At 50.2% G+C, this 23,008-nt stretch overlaps 1 protein-coding gene across 1 annotated transcript; it reads right to left on the reverse strand.

Moving 5' to 3' along the window:
• Positions 1–219: 219 nt before the first annotated feature.
• Positions 220–22,792, reverse strand: LONRF3 (LON peptidase N-terminal domain and ring finger 3). The gene is made up of 12 exons (XM_036739830.1): positions 22,006–22,792; positions 18,004–18,122; positions 16,381–16,503; positions 13,962–14,126; positions 9,293–12,380; positions 8,641–8,731; positions 6,630–6,744; positions 5,800–5,921; positions 4,492–4,650; positions 2,997–3,159; positions 2,037–2,186; positions 220–888 (listed from the first exon to the last, which is right to left on the reverse strand). The coding sequence occupies exons 1-12, from the start codon at positions 22,790–22,792 to the stop codon at positions 220–222; spliced, it is 5,751 nt and encodes a 1,916-aa protein (XP_036595725.1).
• Between the last annotated feature and the right edge of the window lie 216 nt (positions 22,793–23,008).

Genomic DNA, 23,008 nt, shown 5'->3' on the forward strand with positions numbered 1-23,008 from the left:
GCAGGAATGAGGGTTTTCCAAATGGAGTAACCCCCCTAGCAGGTGTCATTTAGGACATCCCGCTCAACACTCCCCCTGAGGTTAATAATGATCACCCATTAAGACAATATTGCGATTAAAGACAGTGACAAGAAGTTCCCCCCCTCCCCCCCCCCAACCAACTTGGAAGGGAAAGCAATGCCGAGCAGAGCCCCTTCCTTTCTCTTCATCTCTTGGGTTTTACTGGCCCTGGTCTTGGTCTTGGTCTGAACCCTGGTCTTCACCTTGGTTTGGGCCCTGCACTGGTTCTTCGTTTGGGCCCTGCACTGGTTCTTCGTTTGGGCCCTGCACTGGTTCTTCGTTTGGGCCCTGCACTGGTTCTTCGTTTGGGCCCTGCACTGGTTCTTCGTTTGGGCCCTGCACTGGTTCTTCGTTTGGGCCCTCCACTGGTTCTTCGTTTGGGCCCTGCACTGGTTCTTCGTTTGGGCCCTCCACTGGTTCTTCGTTTGGGCCCTGCACTGGTTCTTGGCTTGTGACTTGCACTGGTTCTTGGCTTGGGCCCTGCACTGGTTCTTGGCTTGGGCCTTGCACTGGTTCTTGGCTTGGGTCTTCCATTGGTTCTTTGCTTGGGCCTTCCATTGGTTCTTTGCTTGGGCCTTCCATTGGTTCTTGGCTTGGGCCTTGCACTTGTTCTTGGCTTAGGCCTTGGGCCTGGTCTTCATCTTCATCTTGGACATGGACTTGGATTTGGTTTGGGTTTTGGTTGCAGGCCAAGAATGTCAGGACACGCTGAATGCCATTCAAGCGGTTCTTCAGGGACTTCATGGACAAGAAAGGAAGCTGGGCTCTACTTTCAAGTGGAAGGACTGCCAGGATCCACCAGCACCAGGAAGGGCCATTGGGGTTGACCTGGAGTAGAAACCCAAAGGAGGACTGGTTATTTTCAGAACAAAGTCCCATGATACTGGTAGATTTCCTGAGCCCAAAGCACAAGGATCTACCTTGTCCTCTGTCCTGTCTCTAGGCTACTCTCAGATTTTTTGTCTTCTGGTCTATTCCACTGGTCCTTCTGTGGCCTCTGCACCCACCCACTACTGCCACTAACCTTCCAAAGGCTCTGAATAAGAGTTCGTGTCTCTTGGCTATCCCTTCCAGGGCTGGACTTGTATGAGCCACCTGGTAGCTCTGGGCTGGTGCTGCCCAAGGAACAGTGACAACTTTTACTAAGAGTGTCACTGAGCCCTTCTGAGTCCCTGGGGCATCTCTGCGCTTCTCTTGGAAAACTGCCCTTACCCCTGCTGTTTCCCTTCTGCCAGCTCCAAGGGATGACAGGACTGAGAGCCAGCAGCTCAGGCTGAGCAACGGAGGTGGTGGGAGAATTCCCTCACCCAGGAGATGCTTCTGCATTAGGGAACCTAAATCCTGAGCACAGGGAGAAGGGTCATCCCTTCCCTCACACTCTGGGAATAGACAATGCATGAGGTCACCTTAGGGACAGGAGGTGACTATTTTAGAACACAGAAAGAGACAGGGCTCGAAGGGCCCTCTGCACAGAGAATATACCAAGTCCAAGTTGCACGGGACCTTAGGATATGGAACAGGGTGGTAGAAGCTGTGGCCACAAGTTAAGTCTGATGCATTCCTGAGTTCCAGTTCCACATGAAAGCCTGCATGCTTGACATACCCCCGGAGAGTTTCAGTTTGGACTCCTCATCTCATGCCTGGCTCTTTCTCCTTGCCTGTTTGCCTGCCCAGCCCAAAGTTTTACTAGCCAGCTGGGAGTTCTCATCACTATGACAGGAATCCTGTCTCTGACTGTGGGGGCCAACCTTGCTTTTGCTTTGGGAGAGATGAGACCCCAGGGGCCAAAAGTACTGCCTATGCTAGCCTTCTCAACTTTGGTTTAGGCTCCTACTTGCATGGCCTGGAAGCAGCAGAGGCCCAAGCGGTTAACAACCTCCACTCACTTTTGCCCTGGTCCCCTGGTCTGCTACTGACTACACTCATCCAGGCACCAACTCGGGAACCCTTCGTGGGCAGGAGCTCTTCTGTCATACCTGTGGATCCAGATCTTTTGGTGGCATGGGACCAAAGTGGCCCAGAATGCGGCTCCGGAGTGCTTGTTTGAGTGAATTGAACCAGGCGAGTGACTGATCATATACGGAGCTGTGCAGGTTTAGCAACTTAAGATACTCTTCCCCTTCGACCTGTAATTAGTCAGAGAAGTCACATGAGCAGGGGCCTGCTGGCTGCTCCCTGGGCATTTGGTCCCCCTATCAAAGACCCTTCAGCCAGACATGCTTGAGTCCATCCAGCCAGCATGACTGAACCATCCAGATGGACAATGGCCCATTTGGAGAGAGGTTTGGGCACCCTGCTTCTGTCTGTGTACATGTGCATCAACTTACAGGTGCACATGTAGGCAACTGCACAGTACAGGGAGGGGAAGAGGCCAGCAGCTGTTGAAACTACTTTTCACAGCAAAACATCTGCCCCATCGGAGATATTAAAAGGGGACTGAATTCCTAACCCATCCCCATCCATTCATTCCTTCTGAATCCTCTCTTAGCACCAGGAAGGGCATGAAAGAGGGTACCATTCAAAGTCAGCATTCCAAAGCTCCATTTCATTCATTTCACAGATATCTGAATGCTTGTGACTTGTGTGAAGAAGAATGACTAGTGTCATGGCTACCTCTTCTTCCCACCACAAGCCAAGTCAAAATGCACTGGCTAACTCTGCTCGCCACCATAGTGCATTCATAGGAAGACGGGGGTTTGGGGAGGATCTGTCTCCCAGGTCAAGTTAAAGGAAGTGACCTTCTTGAGGCCTGGGGTTGCTCAGCTACTGAGCTGGTGGAGTGGGGCCAACATTCTGCTCTAGCTTTGTGGGTTCTCCTAAGGTACCACCAGTAGCCTGAAGGGAAACCCCAGCAAAATGCTCATGAAGTCAGGCTGGCATTCTAAGTTGCTGGCATCTTCTGGCTTCCTGATTCTCAGCCCCTAGAGCAGACCTACCTTGTGATCCTCAACATATTCGATGTCTGCTGTGTTGTAACCATCCTTCTGGCTCTGCCGTAGCACCTTAAACCTCCTCTTACCAATGCTGTCCACCACAGAGCGACCATCAGGAAAGAACTCAACACTTCTTATCTCCAGCAAGCAACCATATTCTGCAAACCTACATATTGGAGTGGGAGGAAGTATAACAATCATTCTTGCCAATCAATGGCTGTTTCCTCAGGCCTGCAGCTTAGCCACCTTGATGATTCTAGACCATGATTTGACCAACTCCAGAGCCTGAGTCCTTGACGGTCCCCACCAAGAAAGCCAAGAGTCCATGTCAGGCATGGCCCCTTGGACCAGAGTCTTTACTCCTTGTGCCCTTTTTCTTCTTGTGGACACTGGCTCAGCTGAGGGTCCTCAGAGGCTTCTCTGCAAAGGAAGGTTGTCCCAGGGCCCATGACCCTATCTACCTTCCCCTCCACTCACTGGGCCTAAACAGATGTTCAGGGATTGCAGTAAATGAACTAAAGTGGGACCGAGGAACAACATGTACCGAAGAAACACAAGACAAAAAAACATTCTCCCTGTGTCATCTAATCAAGGCAGCTGAGAGAGCAGAGATGACACATTGATGATCACAGATACTCTGCTTTGAGACAACAAGGATCCTCAATCACACTGGGGCAAGTGAACACAGCTGTCCTTGCAAATGATTAGGGAGTAAGCTTTCCTTTATACAACAAGGATGTCAGGTCCCTGCTCCCTCCCTCCCACTGTTCTGAGGACTGAAGGGAAATTCAGGATGTCTGAGGGCAGCTCCACCCTCCAATCTATGAACCCACCACGGGTCCCAAGCATCAGTTTGATGCCAGTGGAGGCTTTAGGCATAGAAGACAGAAGCTGAAAAGGAAGAAGCAGGAAAGAGAAAAGGAGGAAAGGAAGAGAAATGAGAAGTATCTCCACTGGAATGGGAAAGAAGAGAGCTCAGTTTGGAGTCCTAAGTCCCACGTTCCAATCTTGGCTCAGCTGCTCTGTAGCCTTGGACAAGTAGCCTGGCTGCCACTCCCTCAAGTATACTCTCATATAGTAAGACCAGTCTCTTCTTTCTATTTCCCACCACCGTGTTCATCCTTATCTCTATTCTGTTTGCCTGGTGTGCCCTCTCTCCTCTTTCCCACTTAGCAAAATGGTATGTGGTAGAAAGTAATAGAGGCTACTACTAACAGCAAGGGATTCATGGGCCATATTCCTGTCGAGTTATGGGGTCTAGGGAACTATGCCTTTCCCATGGCAAGCTCAAGGTGGTCACACAGGTTGCCAGAGCAACTCACATCCTAGTGGTGTCTGGGGTTGCCTATGTCCCACTCTCTCGCTGGGGCCTAAGTTTTCCCATCTGTAAAATGTGGGGGTTGGCCTATGACAGTCTGTCTGAGTTGTCTGAGTTTCTCCCCCTCCACACCACACCCCAGATGAACCAGGCCCCATCCCCTCAGGCTGTCACACTCACCCTCTGCTGGAGTCGCCAATGCACATGCCAAAATGCTTGCTGCCGGTCTCCATGCATCTTCGAATCATAAGGCGGTAGCAGGGCTCGAAGATGTGTAGGGGGCATGGCACAGTGGGGTAGGCCATGGTACACACATATATAGGCACATTCCTACTCAGGCTGCTGCAGAAGGGAAATACAATTTTGACAGCGGGGTTTCTCCCTCATGTCCCCACCAGAGAGTGGCCATTTTGGAGCACCTTTAACACTGTGGGAGAATGTCTTGGCCTGCCTGATTTTGCTGTCTTGCTAAACAAGGGTCTTCTGATCCTCTGCTTTCAGTTTGGGGAGGAGCTGCTATTTCCAGGAGGAGGAAAGAGCCTCCAGTTCACTCTAGGAACAGAGGCCTTCCCAGCCACCATCATTCCTGGCCCCACCTGTGACCCTCTCACCCAACCCTCCCACTTGCTGGTCTGCCTCCAAGGAACCACAGGGGCTAAAAAGGAAAGGAGGAAAGCAAGCAAACTACCAAGCCCAAATTGGGGGGGGGCAGTTTTGTTTAATGATGCAGAGAAATGCTAAGATCCAAAAGGAGTCAGAAAAGCTAGTTTCCAGAGGATACTGCCAATAAACAGCCATGAGAATAGAACATGGGAGTGCCAGTGTGCCTGTAAATAGGCTCCCAAATGGAAAAATTCCTCAAAATGGGAAATGTAGTTGCTCTTAACCCAAACAAAAGGCATCAGGAGTCCAGCCTTTCCCGAGCAGTGGCCAGGGCAGCGAATGCCCAGAAGCCAGTGGCCTTAGGAACCAGACTGCACTGCAGGTTCTTACAACTCAATGACATATTATACTTCCCAACAGACAGAGCCAGGGATATCACTTGGGCCCCAGTTCCAACCTTTTCCCTCACAAGCACATGAGCACCGACTCAGTGAATCTGGAACATTCCTGAGCCAGAAGGCTAATGGGATCCGAGACCTAGAGCTAGAAGGGCCTCGGAAGCCATCTAGTCTAATCACCTCATTTTGCACATAAGGAAATGAAGGCAGAGGACTTCTTCCAAGGCCACACAGGTAGTAAGGTAGTAAGCTGCAATTTGAACCCAGTACTGGGAACTTTGAGTTGGGGACTTTTTCTACTGCATCATGTTGGCTCTGTAAGGGCCTAAAGATATTGTCTGGTCCTACCCTCTGCCTCCTACTGTTTGAGCACCTGGCCCTTAAGGATACCTTCCTTGGATCCACCTGAATGAACTCATTTTGACTTACATTTCAGTCCATTCCCTCACATGCTGGGAGACAAAATGACATATACAAGGTTACATACTTGGAGAGTTCTGCCATTTCCTCCTCGAAAATCCTTCTGCGCTCATTGAGGTCGTCAGGCAGATACTTGGCAATCATTGCCTCCATCAGTACATTTTTGCAACATTTCCTCACAGACACACACTGCACCAAGAAGGAAAGAAATCAGCTGTTGCTGGGGCCTGCCCAGTCATTATGAAGGTACAGTGATCAAATGAGCCCTGTCCTAAGGCTGTTCTGACACACAAGTCAGGCTTTCTATAGCTTTTAATTCCTAGGAAAGTTTATCAAGTGTATCAATCCAGGGAAGGGGAGGGGGAGGGGGATGAGAAGAAGTATGCCCCCCTTCCTTGATTGATATACTTGTGATCCTTACAATCCTGGGAGGCAGGAGTTATTCTGTTTTTACCCCCATATAACAGTTGAGAAAACTGAGGCTGAGAGCCCAGAGTCATGCACTGTATAGAAAATTTGGTTGGGCTCTAATTATTCATCTCAAGCAAGGCCTAAAATAAGGACATCTAGGCTTGTTAAAGGTCTAGAGACAAGACTGGAGTTAGCCCTATGATGACTTGGCTGAGAAGTCATGGATCTATTGTCATAAAGCTTCAACTCACATGAAAAGGGTCTATGAAGGCTTGATCTCTCTCTTTCTCCATCTCCCACTCTCTCTCTGTGTCTGTCTCTGTTTCTCTCTCCCTCCCTCCCTCTCTCTCTCTCTCTTTTTCTCTCTCTCTCTCTCTCTCTCTCTCTCTCCCTCTCTCTCCCCCCACCTCCCTCCCTCCCTCCCCACCATGCCAGATGCCTTGCAAGTCAATGCTTAATAACATTTTCTTGAATATGCCGGCTTACCTCTGCAAGGCCTTCTTTGCATAGGGGACACTTGGGGTTGTGATCCAAGCTTCTTTCCAGACATTTCATGCAGAAGGTGTGTCCACAGGGAGTGGTGACAGGCTCATAGAACAGCCTGAAATCAAGTCATAAATACCAAAACTGAGAATATAACTTGATTTTAAGCTTTTGGGGGTTTCCTTAGTGAGGCAGGGGGGTTAGAACCCTAAGGAGGCATTTATTCAAAGCTAGATTTAAAATGGAAGCATTTGTTAGGGTTTCCAGCATATCTAAGGTCAGCCAACCAGCACTGGAGCTGGCTCAGGATCAGCCCTGCCCTCAGTAACCCCAGGAACAGGTGTTTTGCCATCCCATGTCTAACCTCAAAATTCAACACTATGTCCAAAACTTAAGCAACATCTATACCCTGCTCGCACTGCCTTGTCATGGAATGATGATCACCTCTCAGTAACCATCACTACTAGAAATGGCAATCAAAGTGACTGCCCTCTGTCCAGCTAATGACCATTCTCTTCCACTCAGAATCCCTGACCTTGACCAGGGGTAGGGAACCTGCACCTGGAGGCCACATGTGGCCTTCTAGGTCCTTGGGTACAGCCTTTTGACTGAGTCCAAGTTTTACAGAACAAATCCTTTGATTAAGAGGATTTTTTTGTGAAGTTGGGATTCAGTCAAAAGGCTGCCCTCAAGAACCTAGGGGGCCACATGTGGCCTCGAGGCCAAAGGTTCCCCACCCCTGGCCCAGACAGTTTCCTGCTAATGCTCACCATTCTATTAGGCCCTGATACAGTGGATTCAGATTTAATATGCAAATTAGAATCCCAGCTCTTCCACTGATAGGCATCATGGGCATCAAGCAAGTCCTTTCCCTTCCTTGGTCATCACTTTCCTCTTTTGTGAAATGGGGAGGTTGGACTACATGGACTGAGGTCCCTTCTAGCTCTCCATCTAGGATCCCTAGCCCTCTCATTTCATTGGACCCCAAAGGAACCCTTGTTCTACTGTACAGGAAGTGCCCCTTATATTAAGTCGCCTTTCATGTTCCTTCCATTTCCTTGTCATCACAGAAACCTGGCTCTCCCCTGAAGAGAGGCCTTCAAGAAGGGATCACTGGATTCAGTGCCAGTGGAGTACTGATGAAAGGCAGAGGGCAACACTGACCATCAAAACTGGAGCAAGGCCCCAGAAACGCAGGCCAGGGTTGAACAACTCAACTGGGTGACTGAAGAGGCAACTGGCTGCAAAGCACCCTCCAGTGGCTAGTAGCTGTACCTGCAGTCCTGACTGCTCAGCTGCCCTAGCATATACACAGGACTAGCCAATGGGGCCAGTGGCTAACACACTGTGGAAGAGCAATCCTTTCTGAACTGGAATGCCCTCACAGTACTCCAATCACTGACTTATATGGATGTATCCTTTGTATCACACAATGCTGTTCCTTTTGCAGCTGAACGTCTTAGGCATGTTCAGAATGAAGAATTTTGCCCAGCTTGTAATGCCCAGGCCTAGTCCAGCCCACTGGAGGGTGGGAGCTTTCAGTAGGGATGAGGAGGGCTACTCCTCCCACTCTCTTCCCAGTCAGACCACATGTGTTGCAAACACCAAGACTGATTCTACTAGACAAGTTAGGATTCGGGATGGGAGGGAAGAAAAGAGATGATAGCTGGAACCAGGAGGTGTGTTAGTCTATGGTTGGCAGTATCCATTGGAAGCTATCTGTTCCTGTTTTTTATGTCAAGCCTGTGCTTTTCATTAGTGCAGGAACTCTCAGTGAAAAAAATACCTCCACCATGCAAAGTGGTGCCAACTTTGAAACTTCTATTCCTAGAAAGCGCCCTGGGAAACAGAAAAGTTATGAGACTTGGCCAGGATTACATGGCCTATACATGTCTGAGGTCCCTCACAACCAAACTTTGGCTTTCCTAGTCTTATGCCTTGGACTGCTGATGCAGCAGGCATCAGGAAAAGTGGCCCATCAAGGAGCACAGGATTGATGGCGCTGCATACCTACCTCATGCAGAGAGGACAATCCAGGTCAGTTGGGTCGAAAGATTCAAAGGGAACATTGTGAGGATGATCCCCATCCTGGGCGTTGTCTGACGCTGAAATGTAAAATGTCCAGTCAAATCTGGAGCAAGCTACTATCCCTGGCCTAAGAGGGTCTGGTTTGTTTTTAAACATCAGAGAGCAGATTTTTTGCTCTGTATTTCCAACTCCAGCCTTTGGGAAGGACTTCTCTTGGAGTGAAAGACGCCACCCCCCCCCCCAGATAAAGTAGAATCTCCATGCTTCTTACGGAGTAGTGGGGAATGCGACTGGGAAGAGGTGACATCAGCATGTATGTCTCTTATGCCACATTTGGGGCATGATGAGGGAAGCCTAGAGTTCAGGAAAAAAGGACCTGGACTCTTACTAACTAAAGTACAATGTGGCCTTCATGAAATGCTTTCACCTTTCTAGGCTACCTCCTTTGTAAGACAAAGGGGTGGCTTAGATGACTTCTCTCCGGGCCTATATCTCGGATTCTATGGATGATCTTACACAAGTCACTTCCCCTGCCTGGGCCTCAATTATAAAATGAACATCATCCCATCTTTCATTCTCTTTTCAGACTTAATGTCTCTGGGGCCCCCATGGAATCTCTTTAGGTTGGGCTACATTACCTTTCTTGGGAACCTTGCATGGTACTTCACAGCCTAAGGACTCTGACGCACTTCGTTTTCGTCTTGGCACTTGACGTTTCTTGAGCTGTTTGTTCTCCTCCTTGGCCTGGGCCCCTCGAGTCTGTCTCTTCTTGGCCTGGGCCCCTCGAGTCTGTCTCTTCTTAGCTTGGGTGTTCAGAGCCTGTTTCTTCTTGGCTTGGACCACTCGACCTGGTTTCTTCTTGGCTTGGACCACCCGCCCTATTCTTTTCTTGGGCTGGGTCACTGGGGTCTGTTTCTTTTTCTTGGGCTGGGTTGCTAGAGTCTGTTTCTTTTTCTTGGGCTGGGTCACTAGAGACAGTTTCTTTTTATCCTTTGGTTGGGCTGCCGGAGCCTTTCTCTTCTTGGGCTGGCTCACTCGCACCTGTTTCTTCCCCTCTTTAGGCTGGGGTACCCGAGCCTGTCTCTTTCTGGGCTGGGTTGCAGAAGCCTTTTTCTTCTCAAGCTGGGATGCAGAAGCCTGTTTCTTCCCAGGCTGGGATGAGGAAGCTTGTCTCTTTCTGGGCTGGGACCCCGAAGCCTGTCTCTTCCCATGTTGGGATGAGGAAGCTTGTCTCTTTCCAGGCTGGGACCCCAAAGCCTGTCTCTTTCTGGCCTGGGATGAAGAAGCCTGTCTCTTTCTGGTCTGAGATGAAGAAGCCTGTTTCTTTCTGGTTTGAGATGAAGAAGCCTGTCTCTTCCCTGGCTGGAACAAGGAAGCCTCTTCCTCATCGGACTCTAACACAAAAGCCTGCCCCTCTCCGGGGTCAAACACTGAATCCAGTCCCTCATCGGGCTGGAACATAAACGCCTGTCCCTCTTCAGGATGGAACATTGAAGCCTGCCCCTCTTCAGGATGGAACATTGAAGCCTGTCCCTCATCAAACTGGAACATAAAAGCCTGTCTCTCTTCAGGCTGGAACATGGGGGGCTGGAACATAAAAGCCTGTCCCTCTTCAGGCTGAGACATGGAAGTCTGGGTCTCTTCGGGCTGGAACATGGGAGCCTGTCCCTCTTCAGGGTGGAACATGGGAATCTGTCCCTCTTCAGGCTGGAACATGGGAATCTGGCCCTCTTCAGGATGGAACATAAAAGCTTGTCCCTCTTCAGGGTGGGACATGGAAGCCTGTCCCTCATTGAGCTGGAACACAAAAGCCTGTCCCTCTTTGGGCTGGGACAGAGAAGCCTGTCCCTCATTTGAGTGGAACATAAAAGCATGCCCCTCATCAGGCTGGGACATGGAAGCCTCTTCAGGCTGGAACACAAAAGCGTGTCCCTCTTCGAACTGGGACATGGAAGCCTGTCGTTTTTGCTCCAAAGCCTGGGCCATCAGAGCCAGTGTCTCCTCTTCATCAGGCTGGGCCATGAGAGCCAACGTTTCCTCCTCCGATTCAGGCTGGGTCACCAGAACTGGTATCTCTTCCTCTTCTTCCTCCTCCTGTTTAATCTGGAAGTCTGAAAGGTCTATTGGCTCCTCTTTGATCTGGAAGTCTGGAAGGTCTAATGGCTCCTCTTTAGGCTGAAAGTCAGGAAAGTCTAAATCGTCATCTTCCTCCTTGGGCCGGAACTCAGGAAAGTCTAAATCATCGTCACCTTCCTCCTTGAGCTGGAACTCAGGAAAATCTAAATCTTCCACCTCCTCCTTGAGCTGGAGGTCAGGAAATTGTATCCCCTCGTCATCCTCCTCTTTGAGGTGGAATTCGGGAAAGTCTATATCTTCGCCCACCTCTTCCTTGAAATGGAAAGTGGGAAAGTCTAGATCTTCCACCTCTTCTTTGAGCTGGAAGTCGCAAAAGTCTAGCTCATGTTCTTGCTTGAAGTGGAAATCAGGAATGTAGAGCGGTTCCTCTTTAAGCTCAAAATCTGGAAAGTCAAGAGGCTCCTCTTTAATATGGAAATCCGGAATGTATAGCTCCTCTTCCCTGGGCTGGAACACAGGAATCTCTATCTCCTCCTCCTTAGGCTGAACCACTACAGGAAGGATCTCTCCTTCGTCCTCCCTGGGCTGGAACACTGGAATCTGTATGTCTTCCTCCTTAACATGGATCAACATAGCCTGCATCTCTTCCTCAGGCTGGACCACTACAGCCTGGATCTCCTCGTCTTCTTCCTCCTCCTCCTCTCCCTGGACCACCACTGCTCTTATCTCCTCCTCTTCTTCCTCCTCCTCCTCTCCCTGGACTACTACAGCTCTTATCTCCTCCTCTTCCTCCTCCTCCTCCTCATCATCATCTTCAACCACCACAGCTCGAATGTCTTCTTCCTCTTCCTGGACCACCACAGCCTGTATCTCTTCCTCTTCCTCTTCCTCCTCTGAGGGGATGAGCAGAGTCTCTCTCTCCTCAGACTGAGACATCAGAACTTGTATGTCCTCCTCCTGGAGCTGTACCATTGCAGCCTGTCTTGTCTCCCTGGATAGGGCTTCCAGAAGCTCTCTCTCCTCCTCCTCCTCCTCCTGGGCCTGGAACACTGAAGCCTGTCTCTCCTCCTCCTGGGCCTGGAACACTGTAGCCTGTCTCTCCTCCTCCTGGGCCTGGAACCTTGAAGCCTGTCTCTCCTCCTCCTGGGCCTGGAACATTGAAGCCTGTCTCTCCTCCTCCTGGGCCTGGAACACTGTGGCCTGTCTCTCCTCCTCCTGGGCCTGGAACCTTGAAGCCTGTCTCTCCTCCTCCTGGGCCTGGAACCTTGAAGCCTGTCTCTCCTCCTCCTGGGCCTGGAACCTTGAAGCCTGTCTCTCCTCCTCCTGGGCCTGGAACACTGTGGCCTGTCTCTCTTCCTCTACTGAAGCCTGTCTCTCTTCCTCCTGGGCCTGGAATACTGCGGCCTGTCTCTCTTCCTCCTGGGCCTGGAACACTGCGGCCTCTCTCTCCTCCTTCTGGGCCTGGGACACTGAAGCCTGTTTCTTGTCTTCCTGGGCCTGGAACACTGAAGCCTCCCCCTTAGGCCTGGCTACTGGAGTCTGTTTCTCTAGCTCCTCGGGCTCCCCTTCTTTCCTTTCCTCCACACAATCCAGGCTAATGCAGCCAGGAGGGTCTGGCGTCTCCTGAGCAGGAGGGTATTTCTCTATCTCCTGTGAGACAGGGAGATTAGGCAAAATGAGTGGCTATGCTGGCCCTCCTCTGATTCCCATCAATGGTTAGGGTGGGGGCGGAGGGGAGGAGGAAAAGAGTAGGGCAACCCCACTCCAAGTCACCTAGCCTCCAAGCCTCAATTTCTTTACTTGTAAGATGGGGATAATCCCTGTAGCACCTACTCACGGGATTCAAGTAAGATAAATGTATATCTGTGAAGTGCTATGTACATGTCAGTTAATATAACAAGGCAAGCCTTTTGGAAAGGCCACAATACAAATTTATGCTACTACTGTGTGAAATAGTCTATTTGTCACGCCGAATTGGGAAACGTTTAATTAGTTTTAGAAGTTTCTTTTAAAAAAAGAATCCAAAATGATTTAGGGGGGAAAATTATTTTTTTGAAAAAGTTTTTGGTCTGAATGCTTGAAAACTGACATAGCAACAACACGTTCAACCCCATCAGTTCAAGGTCCATGGTCCCACACTGTGATAGGCCAGGAACTCACTGGGCAGCCTGTGAATGGCATTCCTAAGAAGCAGGTTACTAGGGCAATAGGTCAGCTGGTTAGATAACCAGTTTCCCAGAAGCTTGGCTAGATACATAGGGATTATTCAAAGCAGAAAGAACTTTTCTTTACCCAGGGAATCAATCCAGTGCCAACTTGAGGAGACTGGCCTGGAGGAAATCCCTGTCTAATCTTAATCCACAGCCTGGAGGTCAAAGTTTGCCAGCCTCCTCTTCTCAGGGTACAGGTTGGTAGTAGGTGAGATACAGGGAAAATGGGAGAAAGATTTAAAGTGAGGTGGAAAAGGAGCCATTATCTACTCTCCCATAGTCTGTTGGTGGTCAAGGATTTAACTTCCTAGAATGAGAACCTTGTTCTTCCCAAGATTTTCAAGTATTTGGCATGCTGGTAGATCATGCTTCACAATGGAACTTTCTTCCAGGCATTCCCACTGGTTCACAATGCCAGATTCTCAGAAGCTATCTAAATGGGCTGCCAGGAACTCCTGGCCCATCCTGATGCCAAGTCCTGAGTCTGAGGTGCCACCACCCTCCACCTCTCCCTCTCTCCAGGGAAGTATCACTATCAAAGGTCATGCTGCTGAGATCTGGCTGGTATGTGCCCAGGCTCAAACCCCAATCTATCCCCTCACATGGACATCCTCTTTCTGTCCTCTCTTTCTCTCCTTTCACTTAGATACTACTATATACCAGGCACAGTTTGGGACAACTTGTTTCTTAGCCTGATTCATGGGAGAGGGCTTCAACAGGAAGGTGGGTAGACTAAGCCATCACTCCTCCAGCAGAGCCCACATTCCCAGCTCCCTCCTGCCTTGGGTGTGGGCAGAGCTGTTCTAAGTTTTACAGACTGGCTGGTCCTTCCTCTCTAATGAACCTCTCCCCTCAGATCTTTGACACCAAGAGCTCCATGGAAGACTTGGACTCGGCAGTAAAAAGCAGAAGAGGAGAAAGAAGTTGTCACCCCCTCCCCTTGATCCCCTTTCCTTGACAAGGCTAAGTCTAGAACACGGCTGAGCCCCAAGCAGCAGCCAGCAGCGCCTGTCTGCCTTACCTGGACCAATCCTGGCAGTTGAGGGTCACCTCTGCTGGCAGCTCCACGGGTCTGGGAAGCCTCAGCACTGCTTTTTGGTCTAGAGCTGCTGGGCTCCAGTTGGAGGATGCTTATTAAGCGCTCCTGGGTAGTGCCAGGGATGAGTGAGAAGAAGCTAAACAGAAGCTGAGACAGAAAGCAGAACGTTTCACTACTTAGGTTCTCCAAGGCTCTGAAGGTAAAGGGAGCAACTGTCTTATAGAAGAAGAGCAAGGGACAAAAGTGATTTTTCTAGTTGAGAACTGCCAACACATTGGACAATGAGGAACTAATTCTGGTCTGGTACTGGGGAGACAGCAGTCTAACCAGCTCCCAATAGTCACTATTCCAGAGCAGGCCTGCAGACTTATATGCTTCTGACCCATTTATCTGACAAGGAAGGAGGGACTGAAGAAGCAGACAGAGGAAGCCAGGGAAAGTCCTAGCAGAGAATATCGGCCATTCCTGTCGGGCATCCTCAAGTCATAGGGAGCGGGCCCTTTGTTCACTTTCTTGCAGAACCCCAAACTTAAGCTTACTTTAGTCTGGTTGATTTCTGTTCCTCCTCTAGTCAGCCCTCATCTATTTCCCTCTGCCAATGACTCTGACCCTCCTTGTCCCCAACGGTGTCATCTCTGAGTTTCAGCTTCTCTAGCCAGACTCTGAGCAGCTAAGGTCACAGGCCATGCTCTCTCCTGCTTTTTCAATTATGTTCAATTTCAACCCTCTTCAGTCCTGGAGGCCTGAAAGGTGCCTGGATTCCCAAGGCCCAGAGCTGGCGGAAACACAAGCTACAGGCAGAAACCTACCCAGTGGTTGGCCAGTAGCCAGAGCCCAACAGTGAAGAGAATGACAGAGGTCTGGGGACTTTGTTCCCTGAACAGTCCAGCTGGGCCACACAATTACAAGGTGAGACCTGGGGAAAAAGGCCATGGCCTTCCAATGTAACCATATCACAAAGCACAAATAGCTTCCCTTCTAAAGGGAGAAAAGAAAAGGGGAGTGGAGGCAAAGGGAGCAAAAAGAGTGGCCAATGGACATCAACCCTTCTTCAGTATAAACAAGAGAACTACTCAATGCCTCAAGAAATCCAAGGTCTACTCCAAGGTCGGATTCATCTCCCAGTAGGAAAGACCACTTCACAATGCTCAACCAAAGGCAATTCTGGTCCAGTCTCAGCCTTCAAAAGAACCCACAACCATAGTGATCACACTATCCCTGAAAGGCCATCTAGTCCAGCCCCCTCACTGTACAGAGGAGGGTTAGGGAGGGAAAAAGACCTGCCCAAGGTTAAGGAGAGCTCAGTGTCAAACGCAGGCATTTAGAATCCAAACCCAGCATTCTTTCCATCATCCATTCTGTGGAAGGAAATTGCAGCCCACCACAGAAACAATCTGCATTCTAAGTCTTTTTCCTTCATTTACTTGAGTCTTTGTACATACATTTTCCAAATCTGACAACCATATTGTCAGCTCCACCCAGCCCGCTTTCCACTGTGTGCCCGCCTAGAGGCCCTTGGAAGGGACAGGACCCTGAAGCTCAGGGTGGTTATGAAAACAGTTGGGAGAGAAAAAGGAGGGGGGAAATCCCAAGCATGGCTGGAGGAGCTCAGAAAGAAAGGGTAAGAAGCTAAAAAAAATTCCCTAATCAGAGGGGAGTGCTAGCCTTCGGAGGAGGGGTGTGCTAGAACCAAGGCATGGGCTTACCAGTGACTATGGCCTGGCACGCAGTAAATGCTTCGTAATCCAGCAAGGACCTTTACTCTTTAGGTCAGCCTCTTCTCTATCTGCTGACCGACCACAACCCATTCCCGGGTTCTCTCCCTCCCTCTCTCCATCCCTCCCTCCTTCCCCATGTGCTAGCCTGTGGGATAAGGCAATATCGTCTTCTCATCATTAGAAGCAGCAGTCTAGAACAGCAGGTAGGCAGCCTCGATAATTGCTTTCTCTCCTTGGGAAGCCAGGAGGCCTTTGCGCAGGCCTCAATAGCCACTGATTTTCTAAAAACTTTGAAGGCTAAAAAGCCCCAAGCTCACCCTTCCCCCAGAGGGCTCCTATAAATGTGCACCAAATCATGGCATCTGATTTCCTGGAAATGCTGAATGGAAGGGTTTCACTCAGGAGGTAAGGGGCAATGATGCGCAGTAGGTGATGGTTCCTTCCCTGAGGCTCCAGCACAGAAGCCTTGGAAAAGATGGTGAGTCAGTTCGGCCCAAAGGGATCTGCCTCTGTCTCATCTCATCAATCCTCTTTTTCTCTTTTTCCTCTCTCTCTGTCTCATCTCTCATTCTCTTTCCTCTCTCTGTCTCTCCCAGACAAGGAAAAGAGGGTAGCAGGCCAGCCCCTTACTTCCCAGGGAAGCCAGCCCACCGGAGTTATCTAAGAGAGCCGGCTTGACTCACCTTGGCAGCTTCACATCTGGCAGTCCTGTTCTCCTCTTCCAAAGCCACACAGAACAGGAACTCCCTAAGGGCTTCTTCTGTATTTCCCAGGATGGCAAAGGCTTGGCCTTTGCGTAAGTGACCCTACAAAGAGACAGGTCTCCTCATTCAAGCCCCACTTGAGCAAAAATTTGCCTCAAGCAAGAGTTCAGATTATTACACACATCGAAGCAGGAGTGGTCTCCATTGTTAAAAGAGAATTATAAGATGGTCCCTGCAGGTTCTGACATTTAGTCTAACTACAGATGGGGAAACTAAGGCCAAAGGAAGGAAAAGGAACTAAGTTTCAACAGGCTGTGACTTGTCATATATCCCATGATCCTCTGGACCATGCTCTCTGTTACTGTTACCTGTTCCAGATAACACATTGTGAATTTTAACAGAAGCCTTCTAGAGACAATGTACCAATGAAATTTGGGGCATGATGGCAGGCCCATGGGAAAGAGATTTAGGGGCAGATAAGCCTTTTGATGTCTTACAAATCATGCCAAATGCCACTGCACTTGTTACATAGAGAACTACCTCAGTCTTTTTCTTTTCTTTCTTTTTTGAGGCAATCAGGGTTAAATGACTTGCCCAGGGTCACATGTAAGTTTCTGAGGTTGGATTTCAGCTCAGGTCCTCCTGAGTCCAGGGCGGGTGCTCCATTCAGTAGAGCACCACCTAGCTGCCCCCATCTCAGTCTTTTTCTTGACAGGTTACATGGAGACTTGGATAAAGGGTGGGGGTAAGGGAGAAATGAAAGCCAGCACCTTTTCTGCTGCTCATCTTTGGAATGTCATAGGCAGCTGAGAGCTAAAGTTGGGGGCGGGGCAATAATAGAACCAATATGTATCCTAGGCAAAATTTAGATACTGGGTTTCTATCAGAACAATAAAAGCTACTCTCGAGAGGCAGGGCCCCAGGCTCCAGATAAATGAAGTGGGGCTACATGTATCTCAGAACCCTCTAGCAGATAAGCTGCGTTGAATTTAACATACAAATTCACATTCGAAATGTTCAAGTTAAGGAGGGGAAAAAAAACTGGTCAGTTTGAATTTTGGAAAATTTTCTACCTCCAAAGAGCTGCTTCAAAATCAATCATTTTCCCTGCTAGGGAAAAGGCACCAGAAGCCCTTTTCCACCCTTCCCAAAAGGCCCCTCCAACTTGTTCTGCCATGGTGGCTGGAAGTTCACCATTATGGATTGTTTAGGTTCAATTAATTCCTTATTTTAAAATGTGAATAGGCTACCTAGGATGCAAGGACTTTGAGGGGGTCATCCTCCACTGGCATTTTATCAGAGAAGGAGGAAAGGCCAAGATTAGTGCTTGGGGACCTGCATTCGGAGGCCATCTTTGAGGTGCTAGAGGACAGGAGACAGCTGGCAGATATAGGCTTCGTGAGAACAGGCACTATCTGTCCCCTTCTTTGACTCCTCCATACTCTATCTCCCCTTTGGGGCTACCCTTTAAACATTTTCTTAGCACCCCTCCACACACACCTGTGGGAGCTGATAGAGGACAAATGTGGGGGGGGGTGAAGAAGGGACCTTCCCTACTTGTTTCTACCCAGAACAAACCCATCACCCAATGAGAACACACACCTTCAGCCAACGAGGCTGGAGTCTGCAGGCCATATCAGCATCATGCAATGCAGCTTCAGGACGTTTCAAGACAGAATTGATCTGAGATCGGTTGCTATAGAGCAAATGGTCATTTGGAGCTGTTGATTGAAACACACAGAAGCATACAGTCTCGTCAATTACCATCAGCACAGAGCCGTAGTTCTCTCTGGGAGCTGGATGGCTGAGCCCCACTCCCAAAACCAGATGCAAACCGGTCCAGACTTGATCTGGTTGCCCAGCAAGTGATCCTTGAAGCTGGTCACCACTTACCATTTATAAAGCACTGTCATTTTCTTGCTGGGTTTTTTTTGTTTATTTTTTAGGTTTTAGTTTTGGTAATCCTATTTTAAGCCTTGATAAATGGCCTGCCTTCATTCACTTTAACCCATCTGCATTTGAATTTTACCATCTGTAAAATAAGCTAAAAAATAAGCCTTGCTATTCTGTTACAATTAACTATCCAGACCCCCCAAAGTGGAGGTGGGTGGGAAAGGGGGGAGCCAGGTGTTGAGAGTTTAATCCTTTTACAATCCAGTTAGCATCACACAGACCGAATGTTTCCTGGCTAAGGAGCACTGTTCTTAACTGATTTAATAAATGTATGTTAACCAGGGGCTGGGTACGTGCAGCAATGAGATGATATTTGCAAATAAAGAGAGATAATATTTGTAAAGCACTTGGCAAATCTTAAAAGCACTATCTAAATGTTAGCTGTTATTATTGAAACATTAAGAGTATGTGAATGATTTAGCATAGATCCATCCCCCACTACTGGACAAATAATGCCAAGGACTTGTCCAGTTAAAGAGAGCCAGGTGACCACCTCTGTGTACATGAGGCAGTCCCATGATGGAAGGGCAGTTTCCCTAGGGAGAGGTGAAATTCATTTGGGACAAGGCACTCCACTAATCTCCCCACCAAGGCATAAAAAATAGAAGGGCTTGGGAGGAAAACACAGATAAAAGAAGCAAGCACATGTAATTGGAGAAAGGCTCTGATTTTTGTGGTTGTTGTCATTTTCAGTCATGTCAGACTCTTTGTGACCCCATTTGGGGTTTTCTTGGCAAAGATACTAGAGTGGTTTGCCATTTCCTTCTTCAGCTCAATTTACAAGATGAGGAAACTGAGGCAAATAGGATGAAATGACTTGCCCAGGGTCACATAGCTAATAAATGTCTGAAGGGGGATTTGAATTCAGATCTTCCTGATTCCAGGCCCGGCACTGTATCTATCTACAGCGCCACCTAGCGTCCAATAGCACTGACTAGGAATTAGCAAAAGCACAGAAAGTCAGAGCTGCGAGGGTCTTTGGAGATTATCAAATTTCAGGAGTGGAAGCTCTCAAATTTGTATCAGAGGACACCTGTACCCAACAAGAGGGCATTTGGCTTTTGTTTCAAGACCCCTAGTGACTGGGAACTCAATACCTCTTGGATCTGGCCATTCCAAAGTGACCTCCCTAAAAAACAGGTCTGACCTGACCTTCAATAAATTCCAGTGGCTCCCTATCACCTCTTGGATCAAATAAAACATATCAACATCGAATATCAAATACTGTTTGGCATTCAAAGCCCTTCATAACCTGTCCCTCACCAGTCTTCTGGAACATTCCAACTCCCCCTCCCCCCCAGTACTCTGCAAACCAGTGACACTGGAGGCTTTGCTTAAGATTCTCCATCTCTACCTCCTCCTGGCTTCCTTCAAGCCTCAGCTAAAATTTCATATTTTGCAGGAAATGTTTCCTGATCCTCTTTAATTCTAGTGCCTTCTCTCTGTTAATGAGCTCCAATTTAGCTGGTATAAAGCCTGTTAGTACATAGTTGTTTGCATGTTGCATCCCCTAATTAGGCTGTGAATCCCTCCAGAGCAGGAACTAGCTTTTGCCATTATTTGTATCCACAGTGCTTAGCACAGTGCCAGGCACGTAGGTGCTTGATATATGTTTGCTGACTGACACTGAACCTAAATCTGCCTCTGTGCAGTTTCTCCCCATTATTAAGAAATAACAGCTAACATTTATATAGTGCCTTACATATATCATCTCATTACTCTTGTTCACATCTAACCCAACCTATAGCAGAGGAGAAAAATGAAGCCTTGAGAAAGGAAGGGTCTTGCCCATAGCCACACAGCTGGGAGTCTAAGATTAGAAAAGCTACTCCCAAAATGGGTAGATGAAAATGAGGGGGGTGGCACAATGAGACTTTCTCTTCCCAAAGGCCGTTTTCTCATAGGGTCTGCTAAACCTGCTCTGATTTCACTAGAAGACTGGGGGAGGGGGCTGTTTCTGGATGTGGTGCCAAAGGGGGTGGGGGTTCATAAGATCATAGCACTAGAGCTACAAGGGACCTCAAGGGTCAGGGTGGGACTTGGGTGCCATCTTGTCTTACCAGCGTCATTTTTTTTTAAAAAGCCTATCCCAAGGATTTAAAATCGTCCTCTCCAGACCTTTTTAGAGCTCTGCATAATTTGCTAATAAGCATCAGCTAAGGGTGGATGAAGATCTTTGATATTTTTTTGCTGGGATGAGTCACTGGATGTGGACGATGGGTCCAAAGGGAGTTTTCCTGTACCTTAATCTGCAATCTTTCTTGGGTCTGAGACGCAAGAATGACACAGAAAGCCATATTGTTCCTTTGCATGGGGGTTGTTGTGGGGAGGGGGGAAGGAGAAGAGGCCTCCAATTTTGCCTCTCCTCCAGCAATACTGGTCACTGCTCCTTTGCTTCCCATCCACGTTTTTCCTCGATATTACATTTTTGCTTTGTAAATTGGATGCCATCCCCCTGCTTATACCTGTTGCAGCCCTATGACGGCAATCAACAAGTAGTTCCAGTCTTGCCCATTTCCATGTATTTGCGTCAATCCCATAGCCCCTCGAGATGCCCGTATTTCAGACGCCACAGCCACCGGGGGGGGGGGTGTTTTTTTCCCACTGTCGGCCACTGGAGCTACTTTCAAGCTCGGTTTTCCCCACCCTCAAATTGCCCCTACTCAAGCCCTGGACCACCATCACCCCTGCAATGTAGCAGTACTGGGGAGATACATGGGGGGGGGGGCGACGGCAGCAGTCACAGTGAGGAAAGGGAGGGAGAATGAAGGCAGCAGCAATCAGAAAGAATAGCACCCTCCGAACTGGCCAAGGGGCTTCCAATTCCGACCCCCTCCAATCAGACACACAACTCAGAAGCTTCTACCATAAACTGGCCGACCTGGGCTTGGCTAAACAGGCCTAGACGATCGACGGCAAAGGAGAATTGATCGGGCCCGGGCAAGGGGGCGGGGGGAGGAGGCAAAGCAGCTCTTTCGGCCTGGGGAATCGTGTGATGGTAAACAGTAACCCTGACTCACAGGCCAGTTGGGTGATCGGCGCCCGCTCGCACCTCTCTTCCCTCACTCCCAGGGATGATTTCCGAAACCCTGGCCCACTTCAGTTACCTCACCCGTTACACAACCCGGCCCCACCGGGAGGAGGGGCCGGGAGCCGGGCCGGGCCCGAGCGGCCGAGCTCAAAAAGGGCTTATGCAACGCACGCATCAGGCTCTCCTGGCCTAATTCCACTCGCGACTCGCGCGCGGAAGGGCATCCATGCCCCCCGAAAGTTACCAATCCGCACAGATCCCCACGCCCCCTCGGGACCGAACGATCAAGAGGATGAGGCAGAAAAAATTCAGGCCCCGACCCTAAGCTAGCCAGACTGACACACGTGAGCACACACCCACCCGCCGCCCAGCCAGCGCCACATACTGCCCTGAATGGGCACCTGCGGCCCTCGGTCGCCGCCCTCCCTGCGGGACTACCTGGGGGGATCGGGTGTTTGGGATGCGAGCAGGAAGTCAGACCCTCCTCAGCGAAAAGTTGGTCCCCAAAGCGAGTGAGCAGGGCAGAGGAGAGGGAAAGACGCGCCTGGAGGGACAGGTTTCACCCCCCCCCCCCACCGCCCCGGGTCGCACCCGCCCCCCTCCCGGGCCCCGTTCCTTACCTAGGTCGAGCGCCTCGCAGTACTTCTCCAACGCCTGCTCCGGCTTGTGCTCCTGGTACAGGCGGTTGCCTTCGTGGCGGAGCCGCGACGCCTGGGTTGGGCCCGGGAACCACTTGGTCAGCAAGTTGCTGAGCAGCACATTGACCCGCAGGCGCGGCATGGCTGGCGACGGCCCCGGCACGGGCAGAGGCAGTGACTCGCCCGAGGCGGCCCCGCTGCAGCTGGGGACCCCAGGCCCAGGGATACAGCACAGGACGCAGCGGGGCTCCTGCTCCAGACACACTTTGCAGAAGGTGTGTCCGCAGGGTAGGGACACCGGATCGCACAGGAAACCGTGACATTTTCGGCATCGGAACCCATCCCAAGGCGCTGAGGGCGACTTGACGACTCCCACCGCCACATCCATTGGGTTCGCCGCCGCCGCCCGGGGGGACTGGCTTACGCCGCTTCCCTGCGCCCAGGGGGCGAAGAGCCCCTCTCGGCTCCGGACGCTCTCGGCCAGGCAGCACACCAGATTGTCGAGGTAGTCGGGGCTCAGCTGCCGCTGCTGGTACAGAACCTGGTACAGCTCGAGGGCTTCGTGGAAGCTACCGCTGGCAGCCAGGGCATCCGCCTGCTGGAGGATCTCCTGGCTCTCAGGGGTAAGAGTCACTGTCAGCCTCGGAGGGGGTGCCTCCAGGAAGGCGGGACGCCCCTGCATGCCCGATGTCGACGCCACCACGGGAGGCTCCGAATTTCTGCCCGCCGAGTTGCGGAGCGTCGGCCCCTGGCGGGGATTGGAGCTCATGGTGGATGAGCGTTGGAGGCGCCTAGAAGCCGCGAGGCTGGAGGCGCCGCTGGAACTGCACTCGGGAAAGCTGGCCCGATAGGGCCGAGACCGGATCGGCCTCAGCGGCCGCTGCGGCAGCTGCTGCGACGATCCCTGGAGGTGCTGGAGCAGCGGCAGCGGTGGAGGAGATAGGAACGACAGAGACGGATGCTGCCGGAGCAGCGGCGTCTACTG

The sequence above is a fragment of the Trichosurus vulpecula genome, chromosome X (genome assembly GCF_011100635.1).
Source record: "Trichosurus vulpecula isolate mTriVul1 chromosome X, mTriVul1.pri, whole genome shotgun sequence".
Taxonomy (NCBI): Eukaryota; Metazoa; Chordata; class Mammalia; order Diprotodontia; family Phalangeridae; genus Trichosurus; species Trichosurus vulpecula.